The 24025-nt window shown below is 48.8% G+C and overlaps 7 protein-coding genes across 7 annotated transcripts; 3 read left to right on the plus strand and 4 right to left on the minus strand.

Moving 5' to 3' along the window:
- The first annotated feature begins 1275 nt into the window (after positions 1–1275).
- DEU56DRAFT_843252 (uncharacterized protein) lies at positions 1276–2285 on the plus strand. The gene is made up of 4 exons (XM_041355071.1): positions 1276–1640; positions 1696–1887; positions 1938–2000; positions 2053–2285. The coding sequence occupies exons 1-4, from the start codon at positions 1299–1301 to the stop codon at positions 2221–2223; spliced, it is 768 nt and encodes a 255-aa protein (XP_041201062.1). The 5' UTR covers positions 1276–1298; the 3' UTR covers positions 2224–2285.
- A 783-nt stretch (positions 2286–3068) lies between these two features.
- DEU56DRAFT_211646 (uncharacterized protein) lies at positions 3069–4463 on the minus strand. Its single transcript, XM_041345089.1, has 4 exons — positions 4366–4463; positions 3857–4302; positions 3489–3803; positions 3069–3434 (listed from the first exon to the last, which is right to left on the minus strand). The coding sequence occupies exons 1-4, from the start codon at positions 4377–4379 to the stop codon at positions 3115–3117; spliced, it is 1095 nt and encodes a 364-aa protein (XP_041201063.1). The 5' UTR covers positions 4380–4463; the 3' UTR covers positions 3069–3114.
- A 3179-nt stretch (positions 4464–7642) lies between these two features.
- DEU56DRAFT_985306 (eukaryotic translation initiation factor eIF2A-domain-containing protein) lies at positions 7643–10302 on the plus strand. Its single transcript, XM_041360057.1, has 7 exons — positions 7643–7786; positions 7851–7992; positions 8051–8166; positions 8229–8512; positions 8570–8870; positions 8927–9894; positions 9952–10302. The coding sequence occupies exons 1-7, from the start codon at positions 7756–7758 to the stop codon at positions 10078–10080; spliced, it is 1971 nt and encodes a 656-aa protein (XP_041201064.1). The 5' UTR covers positions 7643–7755; the 3' UTR covers positions 10081–10302.
- A 5644-nt stretch (positions 10303–15946) lies between these two features.
- Positions 15947–16920, minus strand: DEU56DRAFT_211864 (uncharacterized protein). Its single transcript, XM_041345091.1, has 2 exons — positions 16548–16920; positions 15947–16483 (listed from the first exon to the last, which is right to left on the minus strand). Exons 1-2 carry the CDS (start codon positions 16613–16615, stop codon positions 16045–16047), a joined length of 507 nt encoding a protein of 168 aa, XP_041201065.1. The 5' UTR covers positions 16616–16920; the 3' UTR covers positions 15947–16044.
- DEU56DRAFT_905504 (uncharacterized protein) lies at positions 16727–17696 on the minus strand (the record flags this gene model as incomplete). Its single annotated transcript, XM_041356722.1, has 6 exons — positions 17607–17696; positions 17527–17535; positions 17230–17465; positions 17184–17200; positions 16992–17133; positions 16727–16897 (listed from the first exon to the last, which is right to left on the minus strand). The coding sequence occupies exons 1-6, from the start codon at positions 17638–17640 to the stop codon at positions 16727–16729; spliced, it is 609 nt and encodes a 202-aa protein (XP_041201066.1). The 5' UTR covers positions 17641–17696.
- A 1578-nt stretch (positions 17697–19274) lies between these two features.
- Positions 19275–19895, minus strand: DEU56DRAFT_843303 (uncharacterized protein). Its single transcript, XM_041355072.1, has 2 exons — positions 19408–19895; positions 19275–19341 (listed from the first exon to the last, which is right to left on the minus strand). The coding sequence occupies exons 1-2, from the start codon at positions 19752–19754 to the stop codon at positions 19290–19292; spliced, it is 399 nt and encodes a 132-aa protein (XP_041201067.1). The 5' UTR covers positions 19755–19895; the 3' UTR covers positions 19275–19289.
- Positions 19896–20955: 1060 nt separating this feature from the next.
- DEU56DRAFT_919951 (uncharacterized protein) lies at positions 20956–22665 on the plus strand (the record flags this gene model as incomplete). Its single annotated transcript, XM_041358357.1, has 5 exons — positions 20956–21456; positions 21515–21721; positions 21777–21965; positions 22016–22258; positions 22321–22665. The coding sequence occupies 5 exons, from the start codon at positions 20956–20958 to the stop codon at positions 22663–22665; spliced, it is 1485 nt and encodes a 494-aa protein (XP_041201068.1).
- Positions 22666–24025: the final 1360 nt, after the last annotated feature.

Below are 24025 nucleotides of genomic sequence, written 5' to 3' on the forward strand. Positions count from 1 at the left end.
CTTCATTTTTGCATTTGCAGCGTTACAGATACATTCAAAGTGCGACGTAGGTTAGTGGAGGGCGCCAGGAAAGCGAGACAGCCTGGACGAGTGTGTACTTGAGAACGGTGGAGACAACGGGACGAGGAAAGACGTGTCCACTGGCGTCCAAGGCGAAACTGCAACGAAAACTGAGCAACGCAAAAGGTTGAATGCAGGTTGAATGCTACGATATCGGGCCATCCAGATACGCCAGTGGCTCACAAGCACACAACAACACTGGCGAGAAATAGAAACGAAATTGGCGCTCTAGCACAGGAATGACGTTCATAGCTGTAAGAGGCTGTGAGTCAAGAAGCAGATGTGAGAAATAGCACATCTTGCAAGGACGACAGTTGTACTCACGTTCTAGAACTCTTTCCTCTTTGTCATTGTTTGCCTCTTGGTAACATCAACTCTGATTTAAAATTTCAACGCAGATGAACTTACGATCAGCTCTACTAGAGGCGAAGTAGGACTCTTCAAATCGACTATCAACGTCAGACCTGCAGGAGACGAGGAGCGCTCACGGCAAGTCCTTCAAACATATCTAAAGAACACCTTGCCCCTACTTGACGGGTTTCGCTCGCGTTGACGCAACAATGGCTTCCACATCGACGAAGGCACCCGCCATGAAATCGACTCTGACAACGGTAACAACTTTGATGGGTCACAGAGAGCAGATTCGATCCATGTCCTACTTTCCTGACGGCCAGCAAATGATCAGCGGATCTTATGATAAGACTGCTAGGCAATGGGATCTGAAGGCCGGTAAGGAGATTGAGGAAGCGCGGGGTGTTTGGAAGGAGGCGGTGTGGGCAGTGGCGGTATCAATGGATGGTCGATGGGTTGTTACTGCTGCTGGAGTTTATGAGCATCCGGAGCTGAAAGCCTTTGAGGTTAAAAGTGGGGTTGTGAAAACATTCGAAGGCTACTCAGATCTAGAGGAGATCACCTGCATTGATATCTCCACAGACAGTACACTGCTGGCAAGTGGGGCAAATGATCATACAGCGCGGATTTGGAACTTGGACACTGGCAAACCCGTGGCTGGTCCACTGAAGAGTGTCAAGTGGGTAGGAGCAGTTCGATTCTCGACGGATTCGAAGAAGCTCGCGGTCAAGTCATATAGGGCGAACTACCTTGAGGTCTGGGATGTCCAAAAGCAGAAATTGGAAGCGAGCATGGGGTCACCTGGTGATGAAATAGGAACCACATATGCGCCAATTTTTTGGACAAACAAAAACAAAAACATCTTGACGGGCGACTACGCCTCGACGATGATCTATGAATTCGACGCATCGACACTGGAGACTGTCGGAACTCCCTTCGAAGGGCACACCAAACTTGTCACTGGTCTAGCACTTTCATTCGATTGCACTCTCCTTGCAAGTGCTGCTAGAGACGGCACTATCAAACTGTGGGCTTACGAGTCACGCCAACTCCTAGCTTCCTTCGATGTTCAGAATCCTCTTACCCTTATCCTCTCACCCGACTCACGCCAATTAACTTACACCACATACATCTACGATGACCACAATATCTACATATGCAACACTCCACCTGATGTCATTTCTCAGGCTGCCGGAGTAAATCAGTCAACCCTCAACAATCTGCTAAATGTACGCAACTCGTTCTTGTACTCATTGCACCACTCATCCATTACCATCATTGTAGTCTGACGCAACTCGCCATCCTCCTGCCAGGCATCGCAGACAACCAATATCCACCATACCTATGTTCCAAAGACCTCTGCCTACAATAGATCCGCGGCAACCCATTTCCCTTCGCCTCAGCAAATTTTTCCACTTCTCTCCTCGCACAAATATACCACCTGTTCGGCACGTTCAACCTCGTAATCCCCTGGATGTAGGTTGTGCATCTCGTTCTTTTGCAATTCACTGACGATAGTACCACAGGTTCCGGCTACATCGCCTCTGCCCCACTCTCTCTCGGGGCAGGTTGCAACTCAGTTTGATCAGGTCAGTCTCGAGTTTCAGTAAACTTGTAATGTATGACTGAGTGCATATCCAGTTCGAAATAAGTTCTCCGCCTCCCCCCTCCACCGGAGTCACGCAATTCATACGGCAGAACCTTCCTTTCCTCGTGCCAAGACATAGTCACGGGCCACCAGTTGTTGAAGTTGCAGCTGGACGGAAGTTCACTGTAACGTACATTTTCTCACCTTTCAGCACCTCTTGCTGACTTGTTCACTCTAGCGGCTAGCTGCTGCTAACTTGCCGGAATACAGGAAAGCAGACGACACCCGATATCCGTCTGGGCAGCGGGATATCGAGTCATCTGACATTGATTCGCTCCCAGATGTGCATTGGTTCAAGGCGTTCCTCTGCTACTATTCGTGCTGGTCTCATGGCAGACTGAGGACGCCTCCTCGATGGCGCTTGGAACGCGTTGTCATCCCCCGCCAGGATGGTACAACAAATAGCAGCCGCGGTGGTGCTGACGGTCGCAGTTAACTTCGTGCACTCATCCACGTTTGTTGTATGGTATATCTTCTCTGACTGATGATTTATTTGTATATCGATTCTATGCTATCTGCAATACTTGCCGCATCTGCCAAATCCCATCAGAATTTGAATTTTGCAAGAGATGCAAATTGTCACTACAACTCGTGTAAGTATTTCCACCCTCGAAATGCTCCTGCTGACCGAGACACATAACAAGATGATGTCCGCCAATCACAAAGACGATAATGATCATCCCTTAGAACACCTACCTCGAAAGAAGACACCTCGGGTCGACATCCCGCTCGACGTTAATGAACCTGGGTAACAGGTATAACTCTCATACTGGATCTGTCTCCTCAGTCCAGAGCAGGCTCCATCGCTTCCTCCCGTTCTTGTTGCAACTCTCAAATGAGTTGCATAAGATGTGCTTAGGGAGCATCGAGATGACCACACGAGAAGCAACCATCAACGATCTTATTCACATTGGTGTATATTTTCTTTCTCGTTCTTTTGGAGACTCTTATATCTTACTCTAGGACTTTCAGCAAGAGAACGTTGGTATCCTACAGAGCGCTCCCGAAAAGAATGACTTTGAAACGCAGTCACATTGGGTGTGTGGAAAACTCTTCTACATTTTCGCCCGGCAGATATGAGCCGTCTTTAAATACCGGCGCGTGAATTTCCTTCCACAGTCAGCGCAGACAGCCTTAACCTTCCGCCGATGTGTTTCATTCACATGGCGGGTGAGGCTGTCCTTCTGGAGGAACCTCGTGCATCCGGGCCAGGTGCACTTTACTTTGTGGCTAACCTGCACAATGGGGAGAGGGAGTTGTTGGTCATGTATGGACGAAGACCCCGGAAAGGTCTGCCCCTCAGGGTATATGTCATGTTGGTGGGGGAAGGATTGTGCACCGAATTGATGGCTAATAAAACCAGCGGTATCGCGGTCTTGCCGCACATGGTAAGCGTTTAGAAGAAATGCTACGAACATAGGGAACTTACCTTGGGAACGTTGACCGAAGGGAGGATCTGCATCCTCTGGCAGTGATCCCATATCCCCGACAGAATTAAAAGGACCGTACCATTGGTCCGAAAGCTGGCCATGGAACGCTAGTGACTTTGGCAGGAGGGGGAGCCCAAGCGAAGTCAACAGTGGTGAAATATCATTGAGCTCATCGAGCGCAAATGACGCGATGGTCTGAGGCTCATCACCGACGACTGATTGGGGGTAAGCGCTGTTATCCGGTATGCCCGACTCCGGCATGGTGACTTCTGATTGGACGCTGGCAAGAAGTTCCGTAATGTGGGTGCGAATCTCTAGAATTTTCTTGGGGTCAGCATTTGAAAGGCTGCACGTATCACGAACTTACCTTGAAGAAGATCCGCACCCTCTGGCAGGGTAATAGTAGACTCTGAAGGTCCGTACTCTAAATCTGAAAGCTGGCCTTGGAATGCTGTTTTCTCTTCCAAGATGGAGAGTTCGAGCGGAGTCAACGACTGTGAAATGACATTGAGCTCATCGAATGCAGCTGTCATGATGGTCCGAGGCCAATCATCGACGATTGCTTGGAGGTGAACGCTGCTGTCTAATGCACCCTCATCCCCCACGGCGACTTCTAATTGACAACTGGTATGAATCTCTGCAATGCGGGCGCGGATTTCTAGGATTTCCTTGTAAACAATGTTCAGCCTGTCATTGCGTCGATCAAGGCACTCGAGGTATGACTGCAGCATTGATTTCATTAAACCTTGATCGGGAGCATGCCCTAACCGTGAAGATGACATCAGCATGGGGGTTGTTTGTAACGATTTGGACCTTGAATGTTTATTCATGGTAAGCTCATATGTTCATGGTCTACAGTGGGTGAGATAACCTTACTTTTGCAAATACATGCTCCTTCTGAACTCTGGGTTGCGGGTTCTAGATGACACGGGAAGTCGTACGAATGATACATGGAAGCCTTTGCAAGATCATTGCCTTTATATTACACGATTTTGCCTGGGAACTGATTTGGGTTTTTAAGGCCATGGCAGGTCAACGTAACTAACCATCCTCCGAATGGTCGACGGTCGGTCATGCAGTGCCAGCCCGGAGACCCAAAGTGGAAGTAAACCCCTGAGATTCTTGACAGCTAAGCTTCTGTCATATGATCCGTGGTGCAATTTTCTCAGAATTGCAGTGTGATGATTTTTTACATAGCCTCTTCGAAATGATTTCATTCTCAGCGCTCATAAAGAGCCGTACGTCATCAAGGCAGAATCAATTTGCACCGTTCCCATTCGGATGCTACCGAGCGTGGAGAATAATGATTACACTGCCAATGTACTAAACGTTGTATGGTGCTACGTCTAACACCAAGTTGCACAATATAATTTTCTGGTGCGCGATACAACAATTGACTGATCATTGACTCCTATTTCTGAATCTCAGCAAAGTTTGATGTCATGGCTGGTTGTGCAGCTGCTAGATGGTAATATGACCGTAAGATTATGAGTACAAGGGTACGTAGTACTTCAATTTACAATCAGGTCTGAGCTCAAGATATGCGGTTAAGATAGTACTATGAAACTTAATCCCAGGATGTCCTGGTCGTGCTGTACAGTTTCAAAATATTCGCACGCTAGCACCCGAACGCACCCGAAATTCTGCGCAGAAGTACGTAAACTTATACATGTACTAGTAGGAAAGGGTCACCGGCAGTCTAATTGGACTCTCCGAGTCACTTAGCCCCGCGAGAAAGAAGGCTGCGATGATTAGGATTTGTGCGCGAACAGGCAAGTTTAAACTTCATAAGATCATGAGGGGATGAGGACAATTAGTGAGCGGTTTACGACACTCTATCAGTGTCACAAAGTTCCACCCCTCATTAACAGTTAGGTGATGCGGGCATGCGCACACTGTCCTTCGAGCTAATAGTGAGTTGTTTTAAAATCCGGCAACGGATCTATATTCTCGTTAAGTCTTCAGATATTAGCCAGTAACAAAAGAATTTCCGCAAGTGTGAGTTCGGAGAAATCCGACGAAACACCAGACCATAGGAGAGTAGTAGGTAGGAACCGAAACGAGCCACAGATTTGCCATGTAGCGCAATCCGAGAGCGGAAAGTCTGCACAAAGAGGAACGATTTTGAGGGGATTGCGACATACAGGTTGTCATAGACTGATCCCGATCCGCGCAGTGCAGTGCACTTCAAATGCCGAATCTGATTGAATACATTCCAATGATGCATTATGAAAGCCGCGATATTAATTGCGACCCTGAACTGCGAAGTCTTGTAGACCGTTCTGGTAGAACCGCCTCGAAATTCGGAGTGTGAACGGTATAGGCCGAGTTTACATTGACCTGTCAAGGGCATGAGGACAGCGTTGGGTTGCCTTGGCATGCCAATCCAGATTCTCTTGCTTCGGCGTTCAGAATTTGCAAAAATAAGAAAAAAATAACTCTACGTTTCATAGAGTCAGGATGAATACACGAGCTTATCATGAATTTTCATGTGAGGTCCGGAGTGACGAGAACAACCCCCATCGACGCCATCGGCGCGCTCGGGGCATGCCACTGATAAGATTCAATGAAATTAACCACTAGTCCGCGTTTCTGGAGTAGATGACTATACCCACGTAGGAATGTTCTGTCTCGAATGGTTCGAGGATGGTCTCTCTTGTCTCTGCATCTCACATACTTGCTGTTCTATCATTTAATAGATCAGCCCTACATCTTGACTCCAACAGTCAAACAGCACTTCACCGGTGTTCCCCGTTCATTTGATGAACACTTGTCCCTCTCTGTATCCCACATCCCTATCACTGCTAACCACATCTTCCCGTCAGGAGACGACACCACGGATTACTTACACTGTACCTTCTCTATCTCTCCAGTCTTCCCCTATCTGTTCCCTACTCTCCAAGTTCCATACGCGCAACGGGTCGTCGCTTGAACAAGCGATGATCCGATATTCGCCTAGCAGGTAAGACCAGATGTTGTCCAAGAATGTGGCAGGGCGGTTATCGCTGACATCTCATCTGGCGCCGAGGCACGTAATTGTTACCCGAAGCGTGCAACTAAGAGCGCATTGAAACCAACATTTGTCCAAAATAGTAGCTCATGGAGGTGCGTTTATCGGGTTTGTGAACGAATGACACGCCGAAACGTCAATGCCCACGAAGTACGTATCCCTCACAGGATGACCAAATCATGGGCTGGGCAGATGTTGAAGAGCTTGGGCTTTCCAGGGAAGCTAGGTAGTTAAGGAAAGAACTGCGAAGCATCAGAGTATCGAAAGGGGCCCAAGTCGTAACCCGTGAAGACCGGGGCCTTGATAGACTCAATACTGTGCAAGTGTGGGTAGCCCGGCTACCCACAAACCGGTGTACGTTGTGTGAAGTCGGCGTCGTCAACGAGTTTCCTTCGGATAAATCCAAAAACTTGATACAGATCTTTTGAAGCGGCCAACCGGTGCTGAGAGTTTGGGGTTTCAAATCTGACAGTGAGGTAATGGGGTTACGGGCAAAGGGTAAAATGAAGAATGTACCAGTGCGTATAACGTTCGTTGTGGAGGTGAGCCAATCAGATGAGCAGAAATTTCACGGTGTATGACGGCCGAACGCCGCTGAAGCACCAAAGAGATTCTCGCTGAACAGGGCAACTTGCGAGGCCCCGTTGGTGCAAAATGGCGAATTTTTCCTGAAACCGCCATGAGCTATGAATCCATCAATGACTCATCTAGCCAGCACAGACGCACCGCTAAAGATTTGGGACAAACTATAATTGCTTCCACTTTCAAGACAACTTCACTACGAAATATATCATAGAGTTTGAGTGAATGAACGTGAAAGCAGTTGGATCCAGCCTGAGGATGGTAGGTTTTCTTCCTCGAGAGGAATGTCGGATGGAATCTTCAATCCTCATTTCTCTCGAGGATCACTGCGAAAGATGTCACCGAGCCCTAGTATTTCTCGATAGTTGAAGTTTGAATGTCGCTCATCGCTTTCGCCTTGTTATTAGTCTTCAGGCATCAGCCCTGTCCGATTTCATGCGAAAACAGCCAAAGAGGGTTGGTACAAGTAACATAATAGTAAGAGCACAAGCCTCGAGGTCAACTTGTAAGTAACCGAGCAATTTACACTGCTTGCCCTAAAGTAGATCTTGTTTGAATTCAGCTGTGCATTGATTGGGCTTTATATCCTTGATCTTCTCCCTCCACCGACACTCTCCTCCGTGAAGCATTCACTTGCTTCGTTCCCACCCCCTCCGTCTCCTCAGCACAAAAAAATGGCCTCCCAGCTCTCCCAGCAATATGCTTGTTCGTTAAATTATTTACTCAGTCCAACGTTTGCTTTTGATCTAACGTAATGGAAATTTTGTAGTCCGCGCACAGAAGAGCATGGGCCTCGTCGGCGGCACACCAACATACATGCCAATAGAGGGATTCGCTGCCCCCGATGTCCCAGCTCGCACATACCACTACAGCCCCGACGGCCGTCTCTTCGCATACGCGCTACCAACTGTGTACGTTTTGCTTCGTGCTCGCGCGATCCACCTGGTTGACTTAATTTGATCCCCGCAGCGTGCGGATCTTTCTAGCCGAAGGCGCACAGCTACTCCAAGAACTGAGCGTTCCAAACATTATCGAACTCAAGTTCTCCCCGCGCGGAACATACCTCTCTACATGGGAGCGGCCAGGTACGCCTCGTGTATATCATTCAGAGCATCGGCAAAATCTCACTTCACACGCCTCCCTGCAGTAAAGCTGGAGGATGGCGCCCAGCACAAGAATCTCCGCGTCTTCTCTGCCTCCACTGGCGAGGAGCTCATCTCCTTCACACAAAAGTCGCTGGAGAACTGGGACCTTCAGTATACCATATCTGAGTCGCACGCCATTCGTCTTGTTGCTCAGGAGATCCAGGTCTACCGTCCTGCTGAATGGGGGAAGGGCATCGCCGATAAGCTGCGCGTCGAAGGCGCATCGATGGTCTCCCTCAGTCCTGGATTGAACCCGTCCGTTGCAGTCTTTATTGCTGAGAAGAAGGTATCGTCCTTTTCCCTCATGATACGTACATTCTTTTACTAAGTGTGCTTTTCTCAGGGTGCCCCTGCAATTGTCAAGATATACGGCCTATCAACACTTTCTGGCGCTCCAACTTGCTCTAAAACTTTCTACAAGGCGGATCGCGCCCAGATCAAGTGGAACGATCTTGGCACGCAGGTGCTCGTCCTTACACAAACAGAGGTGGATAACTCAAACATGAACTACTACGGCGAGACCGGTATGTACCTCCTCAGTGCCGCTGGCAATTTCGACTGCCGCGTGACCCTGGACAAGGAGGGACCGATCCATGACGTCTCGTGGAGCCCAAACTCGAAAGAATTTGGCGTTGTCTATGGATGTTAGTTGTCTCTTTTGCTCACGGAAGTTGCACTAACAACCGGCATCTTTTCTTAGACATGCCTGCTAAAACCACGCTCTTTGATCAACGCGTGCGGACGCTCCATGATTTTGGATCCTCTCCCCACAACTTCATCTCTTTCAATCCGCAAGGTCGCCTTGTCGCACTCGCTGGCTTCGGCAACCTGGCAGGAAAGATTGATATCTTCGACAGAAGAACGTTGACGAAGATATGTACCATCGACGCGCCAAACACGTCATATTGCGAGTGGTCGCCCTGCGGCAGGTTCCTCTTGACAGCTACCCTGTCTCCTCGTCTTCGTGTGGACAACGGAATGAAAGTCTGGCATTGCACTGGAGGACTTATGCACGTCCAACTGGTTGAGGAGTTATACCAGGCATCATGGAGACCTACGCCATTTGATCAGGCACCACCGTTTGGCCAGGCTATCCCTGCTGCACCCCAGCCCTCAATCAGTGTGTTGACTGCGGCTCTGACCGCTAAGCCCGTTACACCCAAACCTGCAGGAGCCTACAGACCCCCTGGTGCACGCGGTCTTGCTACTCCAGCGATTTTCAAGCGCGAGGACGAGGGCGGTGCGCCCCGTATGCCCACTGGCAGCGGCAGCGCAACACCTCCACGGGGCTACAATCGCTCGCCGAATCCCCCCGGTAGCATGGGGCATGCGAATGGAGGTACTCCTAATGGCAATGGCCACTACCAGAACGGGAACGGGGGACGGAGGCATGTGCCTGGCGCCGCGCCCAAGACACCTTCGAGTGCGCCTGGGCCAGGGGCAGAGGGTGGTGACAAGAAAGGGAAGAAAAAGGGGAAGAAGCGTGAGAAGGGAACTGGGGAAGCGGGCTCGGGGGCTGCGACACCTACTGGGGAGGCGTCTGTGCGACCATCTATTGATGTGACTGTGGTAGGGACGCAGACCCCTGGCCAAGGTTCTGTTCCACCGACGCCGGGAGCAGAGATATTGGACCCTGTCGCGAAGAAGGTTCGAAATCTTAATAAGAAGGTTAGTATCTCCTTTAGTTTTTGTCGTCGCATCGTTCTTACGACCATTGTCATGCAGCTAAAGGCTATCGATGAGCTAAAGGAGAAAGCGAACCGCGGGGAGCGACTAGAAGCGACGCAGCTCAAGAAAATGGAGGGGGAAGCTGAGATTCGCAAGGAACTGTCTAGCCTTGGGATCACAGCCTAGACATGTTCTGCACCATTCAGCATATCACGACGCATGCCATCTCTCGAGTAATAGGTTTTGTTGAACACACACTGCTATTGTTATGCGTCGTCTGGCAGATTGACATTGCATTTATGCGTGGGCTAGGGTTGGATAATCATTAGATGACATGTATGTATGTATGTATGGTTGAAATCTGCACCATGGTTGTTAGATATATGGGAATATGATGTATGTTCTTTGATGACCGGGAGTATTCGGAAGTTCGGGTGTGATGTGGCGTAATTCGGATTGTGGGAACTTTGTGATGACACATTGTATGCTTATCAACATCCCATGTAAGCTATAGGCTATAGCTGATACTACGAAAAGTTTAAAGGACCGTCTACCGAGGGACACGCGCACGTATCTTACAGGAAATTAATGCTTGACCCTTCGGTTGCCGACTCCAAAGGGGAACTCATTAGCAGTTGAGCTGACAACGATAGCACTACTAATGGCCGCGAACTAGCGGGTGACATTCAGCCGCTGCACGCAGGCAACTCAGGGATCAAATGCTTGCTCTTTTCGAGGGATCAAGGAGCTTCGAACTCGGAGGTGGTTCTGAAAGGAAAGGAAAGAGGCGGAGTCTTTCACCGGAAGAGCGGGGAAAGACCAACTTTGTCTCATGATACGGTGATCGTTAGTCTCCCCTAGGCAAGAAAATGGTTGTTTGTACTATGGATGGCCGCAGGAGTCCGTACCGGTGGCGCTTCAGATCTTCAAACTTCGAACGCTTCAACATCCTACAGTACGTGGATTTATCTCCCGCGCACAGCGGGGAAATTATCGTTATTTCATAATTTTCTTACTAGTACGCCCATAGAATATCCGTGTCAGAGCAAGTCAAATTTGAGGTCTGCTGGCAATCTGATGACATGCAAATGATGTCTCTTTGAAAGGCGGTCGGTAGGCTTTGCATACACACTCGTCGTGATGTTCTGCCTAGACCTTTATTTTCAGGTCATAAAAGCCTTGAAGCGGCCTTCCTACTGTGCACCCTAGATCCATTGTTCCCATATCAACCTGTCGCAAGCTTCTGCCACTCGGTGGCGGTCAAATATTTTTAATGACTTCCCACTCACATCCGACGGTTGAGACTTGTTGTCCAACTCATCTTGTTGAGAGAGTGGACCACGAAACGAGGCTCAAAGCAGGATTCTTGTCTCTTGTGAAGAACTCTAATACATTATAAGCTTCCTTTGTTGCCGAGATTCGGCGGTGTACATCCGTTCATTGACGTTGATGTCATCGTTATCTAGATTGACGTTTACCCCAATCATATTACTGAAGGTATGCAAAGTCCCTCGTCAGACCTACATATCCTCCTCAGAGCTTTAATTGATGTGCCCAACGGTTCTCCATGTCCACAGCGCGGATAATCGCCCTCTACAACTCTTGAGGGACAAAGCTCACGCATGGCTCAAGTTTGGCCCCCACACTTTCGAATCAGTCGTTAAACCAGCAGAGATTTACTCCCAGTCGAGCGCGACTTGTCTCCAAGAACGTTGTGTTCGGTTCTTTACTCGGTTACCCTCAATGTGTTGCTGGACCCACAGCAAAACCTGATCGCCATCGTCTACGCGATGACGAAACTCTCTATATTGACCATAGAGCCCTGGATGGTGGGAGTGGGAAAAATCCCTCTTGACGCCGTCGACGAGTGCGTTTCTATGAGTGCTGAATACTAATAGAAATTTGAGAAGGTTTCACCCTTGGTCCACCTGAAAAGAAAATATCGGCAGGCAACAATAGATCATTAGAAGCAGACCTTTGAAACACCAGCTGGGCGCAGCTCCGTTTGGGTGGCGCACGAACGGGTTCACTACGGCTAGTGATCACCACAGTGACTTCATGCGATGATCGGCGGCCTGGGCTATGAGGAGCTGTGATGCGGTAGCCGCACCATCGGCGGTTCAGACCTTGAGAGCTTCAAGAGATTCTATGTATGGTGGAAGATTTAGCTCCCGAACGCGGCAGCGGGCAGACACTTACGTCCACAGATCACTAGCGACAGAGCAAGTCAAATTTGAGGTCTGCTGGCAAACTGCCGGCATACAAGCGACGCCTGTTTGAATGACAGTTTCTGCATACACCCCGGACATAAAAGCGTACCGTGCCCCCTCCATATTAATTGATCCTGTGTCATATCGCACAATGTATTTCTCCTTCGTCCTCGCCGCCGTTGCAGCTTTGACAGCGTCTGTGTCGGCCAGTGAATGCCCCGGCCTTTGCGACTCGACTGCAGATTGCTGCGAGGGTCAGCAATGCGTGTTGATAGAAATCCCCAGCGTTGTGAGTATGAGCAGCTTGCATCCAGGATCTTCCCAAAGACTTACTGGGCGTTGTAGAATATATATGAATCCATTTGTGAATGGTGAACCAGGCCCGGGTGAGTCATGTTTCTAGTTTCGCGTTGTCGCAGTGTGGTTGATGCATGATGCACAAGTAGTTCGTTGCTGGTTTGACCAAGTAGCTTGCGTCTCGACAAATTTGACTGTTGAGCAAGGGAGACCTCAAAATGGAGGAGCATCAAACGCTCAATAGAGCATCTTGACTCGAATACAGAATATGTGACTAAAGTACTTACGACGTATTATTGGTCTTGTTGTATGCTTGAATATCAAAAGCACCGTGGGTGGGACAAGACGCATACCAGACGGACGGAGTCAGAGCCTGCCGGCAGCCGTGCTAAGGTTAAGGTTATGTGGTCCCGCACGTGTTTAGGAGCTGGACTCCAACCACCGCATAGAAATAAGGGGCTGGTGGGTTCCTCAGGCTTGTCGTGGTGGTAGTTGGCGAGATCATATGGTTTCGGTATGTTTCGGCCCTGCTGTCCGATCGCTAGCCGTCAGGATCACTATATATGGCAATTTGTTGAGACTTGAGGTTTTACTACGGTATAGAGGGTGGCGAGAGTGGAAGAAGGCCATAATAACATAAGGAATGTCAACTAGTTCATTCTATTTGTCTGCCTATCCGGGGAGACGATATGTATTTGTGAAAGGTTCCTTAAGACTTGTTTGCATCTGTTGAATACGCAAGGCGTTGTCAAACATGCGTAAACAAGTTTCGCAGTCTTCAAGTTCCAATTCATTCACGGCTAACTTCATGATCTCGATTCTCGTTCCATCTAAATTCTAATACAATGACACACGCATATGGCAGAGGCACAGCCTGAAAGACGCAATACGTTTCACTCACACTGAACTGGTATTCATGCTTACAACTCAACCAAACTTTTTCTGTGTAGGACGCTCTGAAAAGCCATTCTCTTGATCCAAACATGCATCAGGGACACAAAAATTTTACACGGTCGATCGTTGAGTTCATTATCTTCATCCAGAGAAATTCACGCTGCTAGCACTGAGTCATGGGAATGAAAGGATGTGTTTTATGCTAAAATACTTACACAGTTTGGGCTGTGACTCAAATCACAACGGGACAGTGCACAATTACAGGACGCTGAAAGACGCAGCATGTTTCAACCTATTACCACTTGTCAATCTGCATACCCACGATTCACCCACCACTGCGGTGCCTGCCCGATCTAATTTGCCAGGAAGTCCACCTTGTCCTGTATAGGACGCCATTCAAATTCTTCGTCTTAGTCCGAGCAGACAATGAGTATCTTGCATGGTCTAAGTGTCTTTGGGCTCGTCGTCTAATTTTTTTAGATTCTGCATTATACCGCGCTACAAACCCAGCATCTCTGCGCACTCCAGATGCTGCATCACATCGCACTCCTAATCGAGAAGTACACTTACATACCCCGCTTCTTGTGGCCCCGCCATCAACTGATTCAAAACTCACACAGTTCCATCGCCTTTCTCTCTCCTCAGTTACTCAGCCTGTGCTCCACCCCTGGTTCTTACAAGTCTAGATCTAGGGCCGTTTCGTCTACAACGCGACAATAGCACCAAACCGCTAGCGTATTTCCTACCACCTCATGAAGATGGACCCGGTGTACCATTCTCTGGCACATCCTGTACTGTTTTTTTTCATGAGACCTCCAGTACCTACCAACCGACTCGACTACTTATCATCACGATCCCTCGCTCGTAAATAATTCCCAACGTGCGAAATACCGACACGCAACCGAGGAGAAACACCTCAGCAGCAAACCGTTCGTCACCCCATCCATCAGCCGCCCGTTTACCAGCAACCTGCAACTATACTGTAGCACCCGATGTTGAAGGACACTACATTGATCGCTGCCGTCACAGCAGCGCACGAAAGTTCCTGTGATATCCAGACAGGTCATCGCAATCATACTTGTGGGTCAAATTTGAAGACTCGACCGATGTCACTCCAATGCAACTAAGCCCTTGATCCACCTGTAAAGGAAATATCAACAGGCAACGATAGACCATTAAAGGCAGACCTCGTCAACACCAGCTTGCGGCAGCTCCATCCGGGTGGCGCACGACCAGATTCACTAGGCTAGCGATTACCGCAGTACGTGGTGCAATGATCGGCGGCCCGGGCTATGTGGGCTGTGATGCGGTGGCCGCATCGTTGGCGATTCAGACTTTGAGATCTTAAAGAGATCATATGGTGGATGGATTTAGCTCCCAAGCGCGGCAGTGGGCGGATTCTTACGTCCATGGATCATTAGTGACAGAGCAAGTCAAATTTGAGGTCTGCTGGCATGCAAATGACGCCTGTTTGAATGGTAGGTTCTGCCTACACTCTGGGCATAAAAGCAGCAGTCTTTCTACTGTGCACCCTCCATATCAACTGATCCTGTGTAATATCGCACAATGCATATCTCCTTCGTCCTCGCCATCGTTGCTGCTTTCACAGCGTCTGTGTCCAGTGAATGCCCCAACTTTTGCGACTCGTTTATAGATTGCTGCCTTGGTCAGACATGCGTGTCGGTATATATCCCCAGCAGTGTGCGTATGAGTGGCTTGCATATAGGATTTCCCCAAAGACTCACCGGTATGATAGGAAACATTTATAAACATTTGTCAATCATAAATCAAGCTCGAGTGAGTCTGGTTTCTGGTTTCGCGTTGGTGCATTGTGTTGATGGCGATACAAAAGTAGTTCATTGCTAGTTTGACCGAGATGCTTGAGCAACGGAGACCTTAGAATAGAGGACCGCCTGAAACACTCAATATGATCTTGTTGTAAGCTTGAACATCAAAGTCTTGTGGGTTGGACAAGACGCATGCCAGCCAAACGGAATAAGAGCCTGCTGGCTGTCGTGCCCAAGTTAAGGTCGAGTTTAAAGAGTTCCCAGCAGATTTCCATCAAACAAACGGATGCACCCGACGTGCGAAATCACGACACACAACTGAGGAGAAAAGGTTCCAACTCATTCGTCGCCCCATCCACCAGTCGCCCGTTTATCAGCCACTGCCTGCAGCTATACTACAGCACCCGATGTTGAAGGACTAATCGCTATTGTCACAGCAGCACGCGAAGACATCAATGAGTTCCCGTGATATCCAGTATGGGTCATCGCAATCAAGGACTGGATGTGTTCCAATTCCTTAAGCACCCCTACAGTAGCTTGCGACATCGTACAAGTACCATATGGACGCGCTGTCTCCCGGGTCGGTTGCAAAGCCCCCAAAGCCTCGGTTATCCTCGCTTTTACTAAAGTTCTGCAGCATGTACAGATCTAGACCTTACTGTCTGTATTGTTCCATTTTCATGATATTTAGTTTTTAGGCAGCTGTCGTACATTAGCAAGGGTAGTGGACCATAAATTGAACTTGAAAACATGTAAAAATAGTTCATTCTCCCCAGGTACTACAAAAAAATATACGTGCGTTCCCCGGAATGTCCGACAGTCTCCAATGTATCTCCTGTACCTGTACTCAAGATACCTAGCTCCGAAGAACCCGATGAAAACGGAAATAGTTAACGAAGATAGAAACATGCTGAACGAATTGTGATATGTGTTGAGATAATGAAGTGAAGTGGTGGTATCGCTCATGAAACCTTCAACACTACAGAAAATGTGGAGTTGCGTTCTGGAGCTGCAATCAATGCCGGTAAGATATCCATCGTCCGCGAATTAAATTTACTATCACTACTTACGTCCGTATATGAATGGGACGGAGTGCAGAATGTTTGCCCGCGCTCATGCAATGACGCAGTAACAACCTCCGGAGTTTGATTGCGACTCCTCCTCAACTGGTGTTGACGATGCGGGACTCCGCTCATCGTCGGCCTTTGAAGTGGACAACATAGCGATGATGTTTGAGAATGAGTCCATTGTGCTTTAGGAGATGGAAAGAGGACGAGGATGTAGCTTTTAGGAGTAATAAAAGATGTTGTCTGAGAGATGACAGTTGGATAAAATGCTGATTGAAGTCGCAGTTTCGGCGCACTTATATACCTCTCCGCTGTGACTTGACGAGCAAGAGAACTTTGCAAAATTCCGTATGTTCCGTCTTAATTGTCACCAAAATATCTGTCTGACCGAGACTTACCAGCCACGAAAACCACGCCCGGAGACCCCATGGACACGCAGACAATAAGCTAGCAATAGCGAATGCATATGGGATTACTAGATCGTGTGAGCATGGACCATTCCGATTGGTGGGACGACTCCAGCCTGAGGATGCTTAACAATAAGGTCATCCCAATTAGGCAAGCGTAGTATTCATTGTTAAAGGTCCATGACACTGAGCGCGCCGACGTTATCCCTGTTGCCAGCGGACATGATGAGATACGGTTTGACTCCTGCTGCGTTTGTTGCCTTGCAACCTATTGGAGTAATTGTGGCATAGACACTCGAACGAACGAACTTCCACCTATCTGTCTGTCTGATGACAGGTTTCTAATGTTAATATTTCTCTATAGATTCGTGAGCACAAAAAAATCTATTCCTGACTTGCCTCGGGTGGTATGGTACTGTGGCACTAGGTACTGACGTGTTCATTAGTCACTTGAGCGAGAAACTTTTGCCCCACGAGCGACTGGATTTGTAACTTGGTAGATGCATCGATAATCTTCAGCCGACGGTAGTATACTGTCCAGGAAGCGAGTGCTGAAGGAAATACAACGCTTTGACCTCTACAAAGGGAGTCATGATGCGCATAGAGATGATATTAACGAGCACTCACTCAAGAATCAAGATACTCTACGTGCTATAATTAGAGCCAGTCAGACCTCCGTTTGTCTTCTAGCATCAGTGTCTTCTCGGTTGAAGTGTTCGCTACGCTCCGTGCTGGCATCGATCGTCTCGTACTCCAGAACATATCTCCTTTGTTTCTCCTGCACCGCCGCTATCAACAAGGATCTGCGTAGCTCGTCGTGGTATTTGATCACAGCTGAACGAAGGCCGAGGGGGGGCTCGATGAAGGCGCTCGATGAAGGCGTGAAGAGGATGGAGCTGATATCGAGAGCTGCTTGGAATTTCGGAATTGGTGAAGAAATGGAATGAAGAGAGAGAGAAAGATGGCATACTTATATGACCTTCAAACTTCGTGATGAGCTCACTGAAGGTAGGAATTAAGGCATACAAAGTGGCCCAATCAGCGGCTTACCACCAGCGTTGAACGTTGATGCATTGCTTCGCATTGTCGGTAGAGAAGGAACACAACACAAAAGGAACGACTAGACTCAGGCTGGCTCAGTGGGCGACTAGGTACTAGCAACTAGCTCATGAAACGCGGTTCCCACCGTGGGAAAGCCTTTCCCACGGGCGTGGCTATTTTTTGACGCGGCACCAACGAGCCTTGACGCGGCCACTGACGCGCCAGTGCAGGCGTTCCTATATGTTCTGCATTCGACTCCCACATCAAGTTGGACGGGTTTATGACCATTTTTGTGTGATTTTGTTTTCGTCGTAGGGACATGTACTACTAGCTACATTAACCAATGACCATTTTCTTTTCCTCCCTCTCTGGACCCTCCGAGTCTGTGGAGCACATCAACAATTAACATAGGACTGAATTAGCTGAACAAGATACCAATACTTCCCGAGACGAGCCAAAGCTCCTTTGCCAACACTATAATTGAGTGGTCAGTCATATCCCAGCCAGAGTCGCAGGTCAAACTCATGTTGAAGGGTAGCTGTGACGAGGCTGTGCCGCGGCACTGACGCGGCATGTATGAGTTTTGACGCGCATGTGACGCGGCATTGACGAGGCATTGACGCGGCACAACATGTTTGACGCGGCATGAGCTATGGTTGACGCGGCACTGACGCGGCATGAAGTGGGCCTTGACGCGGCACAGGTAAGTGTGAAGGTTGATATTAGTGAAGATGTTTCTGTCGTGGTATGAGCAGTGCTTGACCCAGCTTGAATGAGGCTTGAGATGACATGGTTGGGGCTTAACTTGGTAGTACGCGAGTATAGAGACTGTATTAGACTTGACAATGTGAGGTCGAGGCTGTAATACGGCCAGAGGACAAGCACTGTAAATATGGTGAGAAGTGAATACAGCAGTCTAGGGCCTGTGCGCAGACGGACACTCACATGCTAATCATTAACCAGGATATTCAAAGTGTTTGGAATTCAGTTCGAGCGACATAAGAATGTTGTTTGAACTCACAGTGCCGCGTCACAGGCGCGTCACGACCGCGTCAATTTCACCTGGCCCCTTTCCCACGGGCCTTAGGAAATTGCCGCATCTGTGCCGCACCCTGCTGCACCCTACTCAATAATGTCTTATATGCCTCTACAATACGTCTACGTCGTGCGCAACTGTCTGAAATATGATTTAAGAATAAGTAATACTATATTCCAGGTGTTTGTGTAAGGCTAACAGTGGTACTACAGTGATATATGTACTTGATGGGTGCGGCAGTGATGCGGTAGTGATGCGGCACGGTGCGGCAATTCTGTTGTTGGGTGCGGCAGTGGCTGTGCACTACCGCACCACTGCATCGACACCAAACCACCCTTCTTATCAAGTCCACTTGCAGCACCGTTATGAGCAGCTGCGCGAAACTTGGTGAGAAGACTCAACGACCCATCACACAGGCTCGCGCCTGTCAGGTCTGGCGCCTCGATGCCTCCGCCTATCATTCAACACCTGTCTTTGCTGGTTGCATGCCTTGCCTGACTTCACTGTCACACATCTCCTCGACCACGTTCTGCAGCAACCTGTGCAAACGGATACCGGGGCTTAAAGGTATGTATGTCATATCTGTGTGGCCTTTTGTCCTTGCAAACTGAGTCTCGTTCATTTCAGAGTACAAACTACTACTACGAGGCCCCAGCCTATGAAGCCTTGTGTATCTTCCTTGGTCGTGGCCGCGGTTTGGTTTTTTTGGTGTGTTTCTCTTTCTTAACTATGTCGGGCTCACTTCCCTCGCTAAAGTTCGGTCCACACTATTAGTCGAACCATGTCAGACTGATCTGCGATGAAAAGCGATGATGACGCACGTCTACTTCTCCTTCAAATTCTGGTGCGTATGAATCTCGGTCGCCATGATTCCAGTGCTCAGGGAGGCCCTCATAGGGGTTCCATCGGTCTTGGTGTGCACCAGCATCTTTTTCCCATTGTTCATTTCCTGCAGCTCCTGCAGCCAACGAGAGCTCGAACATCTGCTGTTCCAGTATGCCAAGACACTCCAAGTCGACGTCTATATCCATCGAGGTCAGATCATAGCTGAGTTGGAGGTCAAGCCAGGCAGCCTGGAGCATCGTGTTTTCTTGCTCTTCGGGAGTAGGAACTGAGTCCATGTCAGGTCCTGACGAGTGACGTTCAATGAGGATATTTTCGGCCGGCTCCTGGAGTAAGTTTTTCTTGCGCTTCGAAACTACAATAGTGCAAGCATGTGCATATGTAGCACAGTTCAGCCCATCAATAATTCGTTTAGCTGCCGCACCCAGTACCGCATCCGTGCCGCAACATGCTCAAAATTGTTCTCTGAATTCAGACTCTCAAATGCATTAGTGTGAAGTGGATAATTAAGGAGTCGGACGAGAAACACTCCTAGTTCAAAATAAGTGTAGTACTTATGATTTGGTATGGGTGCGACAGTGGTGCGGTAGGGTGCGGCAAGTTGCGGCAGTGATGCGGCAATTTACCTGAGCCCCTTTCCCACACTACCTCACTCGAGCTCGTCCAAGTCCTCGGGCCTCAGAAATTAGAATCCACACACAGAGGACAGACGTGCTTCAAGACTTTAGTGCTGAAGATGAATTGAACAACACGGTGTGGTCATTATGGACTACTTACGGTATACAGCAGCCTCGTGTTGTCCTGCAACTAGACAAATGCCCGGTCGCCCTGGGATCTCACCGCCATAGAAATCACGCATCCATCCACCTCATCTCAATCACGCCTTGAAGTTTGTACTGTCCATCGGTGATCCTTTCGCGATCCAAGCCTTTTCACAATTTACCTCGGCTCCGATTGAGGTTCAGTAACGGCTGGAATATTGCACTACAAAACCGTGATTCGAATCTTCCGAGTACGTCGTCCCTCGAGATACCCATTCACCGCGTTATGGACCTATGTGAAACATGGGTAGGACACCCGTGGGTACAAAATCTACCGTAGGTACACACATGTACAATCACATAATATATACCGGCGAAGGAGAGATATGGATCCTATAAGGATCCCAGGTATAAATAGTACGGCGAGATAAACTGGTGTATACTACGGCTACTTATGGTATACTTGAGGTCAACTAAGGTGCGCACACTGCCATTCGAGGTGGTTTAATATGCATGAATCAGGACAGGTAGCCATGTTGTGCGTACATATCCTGAATATGCATGAATTAGGACAGGTAACCACGTTGTGCGTACATATCCTGATATGGGTCGAGTACATGTATGCTACACATCCGTTCACCTTTTCTCCCCAACCCCATCACCGAGCCCAAGATCGAGTGCATATACCCGTCCGAATCAGCGCATATACCCAGCAAAAATGCGCATCAACGGCGGCAGGAAACAGCAGGGTCCTCCACCAGGTCCTCCACCACAACATCCACCCCTGTCTGGTGGTCCAAATGATCCTCCGCCCGTTGCATTGCACGCCTTGCTGGCAAACTTGACGCCAGAAGTTTTACTTGCTCTTGCGGCACAGGCTGTGCAGGGTCAGCCTCAACAGAATCTGCCCCGTCAAAATCACATACCTCAATCCCTGCCCCCCAGTGGACAACACGCTATCCAACCGGACTTAGAAACTGCGTCGGATGTACAGGCGCTACGGGGTATATGCGAGAACCTCCAGCTTGAGGTGAATCGCCTGAAACGTGCTCACCAAGATGATGGTGACGAGGCAGATGATGAGGACGAGCCTGTAGATAAAGGTGTGCGTCAGAAGAAGAAAAAGAAGCTGGCAAAGGGCAAGATACGGACGTACCTTCTCAACCGTCCTCTTCAAGAACTCTCAGCAGCCGAGAAGACTACACGCGAAGAACTGCAGGTGAGTTCATCAAAAATGCGGGCACATATATGCGTACTTACCTTCAAACGTGGTGCAGGAATGTCTTGATACAGCGATTTTCGATGTCACAGGGACTTCCATGGACACGATTGAGACTGATGATAGCGATGGGGGCGACGGTGGAGAAGATCCACGAGAGGGCGAGAAGTTGCAGTTTGCGTTTGGTGGTGACAAGGGGGTACAAGCATTGCGCAACAAGAAGATCATTGATCGCGCAGCTAATATTGTGTGGAACGAACAACATGTGAGTGTTTAATGGATCATCAAATAGTTAGTTCACGTACGTGGCATTCGGAAAGGATCGTGATGCAGAGACTTGCACCCTCGGACACAAGGACGTCAGTTTCACGAAGAAAGACATCGTCGCGTTCGCCAAAGACAAGTTTCGGAACTTGAAGCGTAAGTATGCCGAAGTGACGGACTCTTCTAAACGAGCGAAGCGTCAGAAACAGAAGGTGGTGAACAAGAGGAAGAAGCGCCGTAAGCAGGTGCGTTTATCGAAAACGAACACGAACCTATTATATCACACCACCTACAGCTTTGCAAGGATCGAGCGGACCCGTCAGTCATCGAAGCATACACCAAAGAATATGGCGCGGATCCGACACTTCTCTTGGAAACCGAGTATATGTCTGAAGAGATATCAGAGCTCGAAACCGATAACGAGGAGAAGAAGAAGGCTCACCATAAGATCCTATTGCAGAAAGCTGGCTTCGTTGGGAGTGACGAAGAAGATGCTGTTGTGTGGGAAGTGGTTCGTCAGGAGTGGAGATCCAAGGATGTAGGACCGAAGAGACAAACCTACCCTTCCTGTTGTTGATGTTGCTGACTTGATGGTGCTAGTTCAACGACGTCGTGGAGCGGATCGACAAGATCAGGCGAAGGCTGCGTCGCGAAGCGAAGAACAAACGAGTCCATACTAAACGAGTCAACATCGGAACTGTCAAAGACAACGCACCTGAAATTCCGGTGTACCCATTCATGCTCAGCAACGATTGGCTGGCCAAGTTCAACCTCGAGAATCCTGGCGCTTCACTCGATATCAAGACGTCCAATCCGAGAGGCTTTGGACCCAAAGACGATCAGCCGGACACTCAAGAACAAGAGAACGACGGCCCTGGAACAACTCCCGAATACGGCGGTGGAGAAGCGAATTACGGTGATGATATGGATTATGGTGACATGTAGGATACACTTGCTGTTCTGTGCGCTGTGCTGCTGTGTTGCGTCGTGCTAGAAAATTGAAACTTCCTGTATTTGCGTTAATTAGTGTTGAACTCGCGCGATGAATGACGCTAAGTACTCACTCGACTAAGCCCAATCGTTACCCACATCTTCTGTACGATCTCGTCATTTTTCTTTGTGATCGACGCTCGACAGACTTGGGAGATCAGGTGGGACGGCAAAATGAAACGTTGAGGACCATCAACTGTCGGATCGAGGAAGACTTCGTGGTCCCACAACCGAACTTCAAGCTCCGGACTGCAAAACGATTAAAAAAATACCAATGTATGAATGAGTTTACTTACTATTTAACCCAGTCCCTCATGTCGACGTCTAGCTTCTCTTTGAGCCACCGGATCTCCAGAAGGGTTATCTCACGTGGTACGTGACGCTGTGCATGAGATATTATAGACATGACTTGCCCAACGTAACACCTGCCTCCGATATCAGCTTGTACGAGAGAACTTGACGCATTATTCAGCGAGGAAGATGGTAGGATGCGACGTCCATCGACAACGATATGTGTGAAAGTTCGAGCACGGCTATTGAGGAAATTCGGGTCGTTTGCGTTAGTTGATGCTGCGCGCGAGACGACTTTAGCGTTAGGGTACGAGGATTCATAGAACTTAATTAATTGGTCTTGCTGCTGCCGAGAGAGAGTTGTGAAAGCAGAGGCGCCAAGCGAGAAGCGTGCATCAAAGTCTTCTGCAGCTTGATCCATTTCGTGAGCGAGAGAGGCTACCGTCCCGCGTGTGTCGCCATCAGTGGCCAAGATAATTCTCACAGCTTCTAACAGCAGCATGTTCTCAGCCGATGATTCATCTTGCATATCGGGCGCAGCATTTAGATTCGCAAGCTAAAGGAAGAATGAGGATCGAATCCGATGCATAGAATATCACGCACCATATCACGCAATGCAACATCCTTCTGAAATGCACGCATGAACGTGACTTCGATCTCGCCGTTGCTGTGATTATTCGTCGAGTAACTCTTGAGGACTTTGTTCAAGCGCTCGAAGAGAAACGTCCAAAAGTTGTACACAGGTCCGTAGTCTTGTAGTTGATCGAAAATGTGAGTTACCCAATGATGCGTGGGCTTTACATCGTCGGGGTAAAGCTAGCAGCCCATGTGTGATCAGAATGAGCAAGCTTAGAGAGCCGTACGTCAACGCACCTCGAGATATTCCATAAGGTAGTTGCGGAGCAATTCCTTGGCGCGTGGAATATCAGCATCTCTGAAGGAACGTCCGAGGATGATTTTGAGGGCTGCAGCAAGTTTCAAAAAATTGTCAGGTGCCGACGGATGCATCTGAGGAACGGGCTTC

This window comes from Suillus clintonianus, assembly GCF_016758775.1.
Source record: "Suillus clintonianus strain FC179 chromosome Unknown DEU56scaffold_190, whole genome shotgun sequence".
NCBI lineage: Eukaryota > Fungi > Basidiomycota > Agaricomycetes > Boletales > Suillaceae > Suillus > Suillus clintonianus.

Bases quoted from the DNA above. Each gene is read 5' to 3' on its own strand.
- DEU56DRAFT_211864 (XM_041345091.1), bottom strand. From the start codon at position 16,615: ATGCATTCGCTATTGCTAGCTTATTGTCTGCGTGTCCATGGGGTCTCC. The intron at 16,484-16,547 runs GTAAGTCTCGGT...AATTTTGCAAAG, and splicing joins GGGCGTGGTTTTCGTGGCTG to TTCTCTTGCTCGTCAAGTCA.
- DEU56DRAFT_985306 (XM_041360057.1), top strand. From the start codon at position 7,756: ATGGCCTCCCAGCTCTCCCAGCAATATGCTT. The intron at 7,993-8,050 runs GTACGTTTTGCT...TGATCCCCGCAG, and splicing joins GCATACGCGCTACCAACTGT to CGTGCGGATCTTTCTAGCCG. The intron at 9,895-9,951 runs GTTAGTATCTCC...ATTGTCATGCAG, and splicing joins TTCGAAATCTTAATAAGAAG to CTAAAGGCTATCGATGAGCT.
- DEU56DRAFT_843303 (XM_041355072.1), bottom strand. From the start codon at position 19,754: ATGGACTCAGTTCCTACTCCCGAAGAGCAAGAAAACACGATGCTCCAG. The intron at 19,342-19,407 runs CTAATAGTGTGG...AGAGAAACACAC, and splicing joins ATCAGTCTGACATGGTTCGA to CAAAAAAACCAAACCGCGGC.
- DEU56DRAFT_843252 (XM_041355071.1), top strand. From the start codon at position 1,299: ATGATCTATGAATTCGACGCATCGACACTGGAGACTGTCGGAACTCCC. The intron at 1,641-1,695 runs GTACGCAACTCG...CCATCATTGTAG, and splicing joins CCCTCAACAATCTGCTAAAT to TCTGACGCAACTCGCCATCC. The intron at 1,888-1,937 runs GTAGGTTGTGCA...ATAGTACCACAG, and splicing joins AACCTCGTAATCCCCTGGAT to GTTCCGGCTACATCGCCTCT.
- DEU56DRAFT_211646 (XM_041345089.1), bottom strand. The intron at 3,804-3,856 runs GTAAGTTCGTGA...AGAAAATTCTAG, and splicing joins GGGTGCGGATCTTCTTCAAG to AGATTCGCACCCACATTACG. The intron at 3,435-3,488 runs GTAAGTTCCCTA...ATGTGCGGCAAG, and splicing joins CTTCGGTCAACGTTCCCAAG to ACCGCGATACCGCTGGTTTT.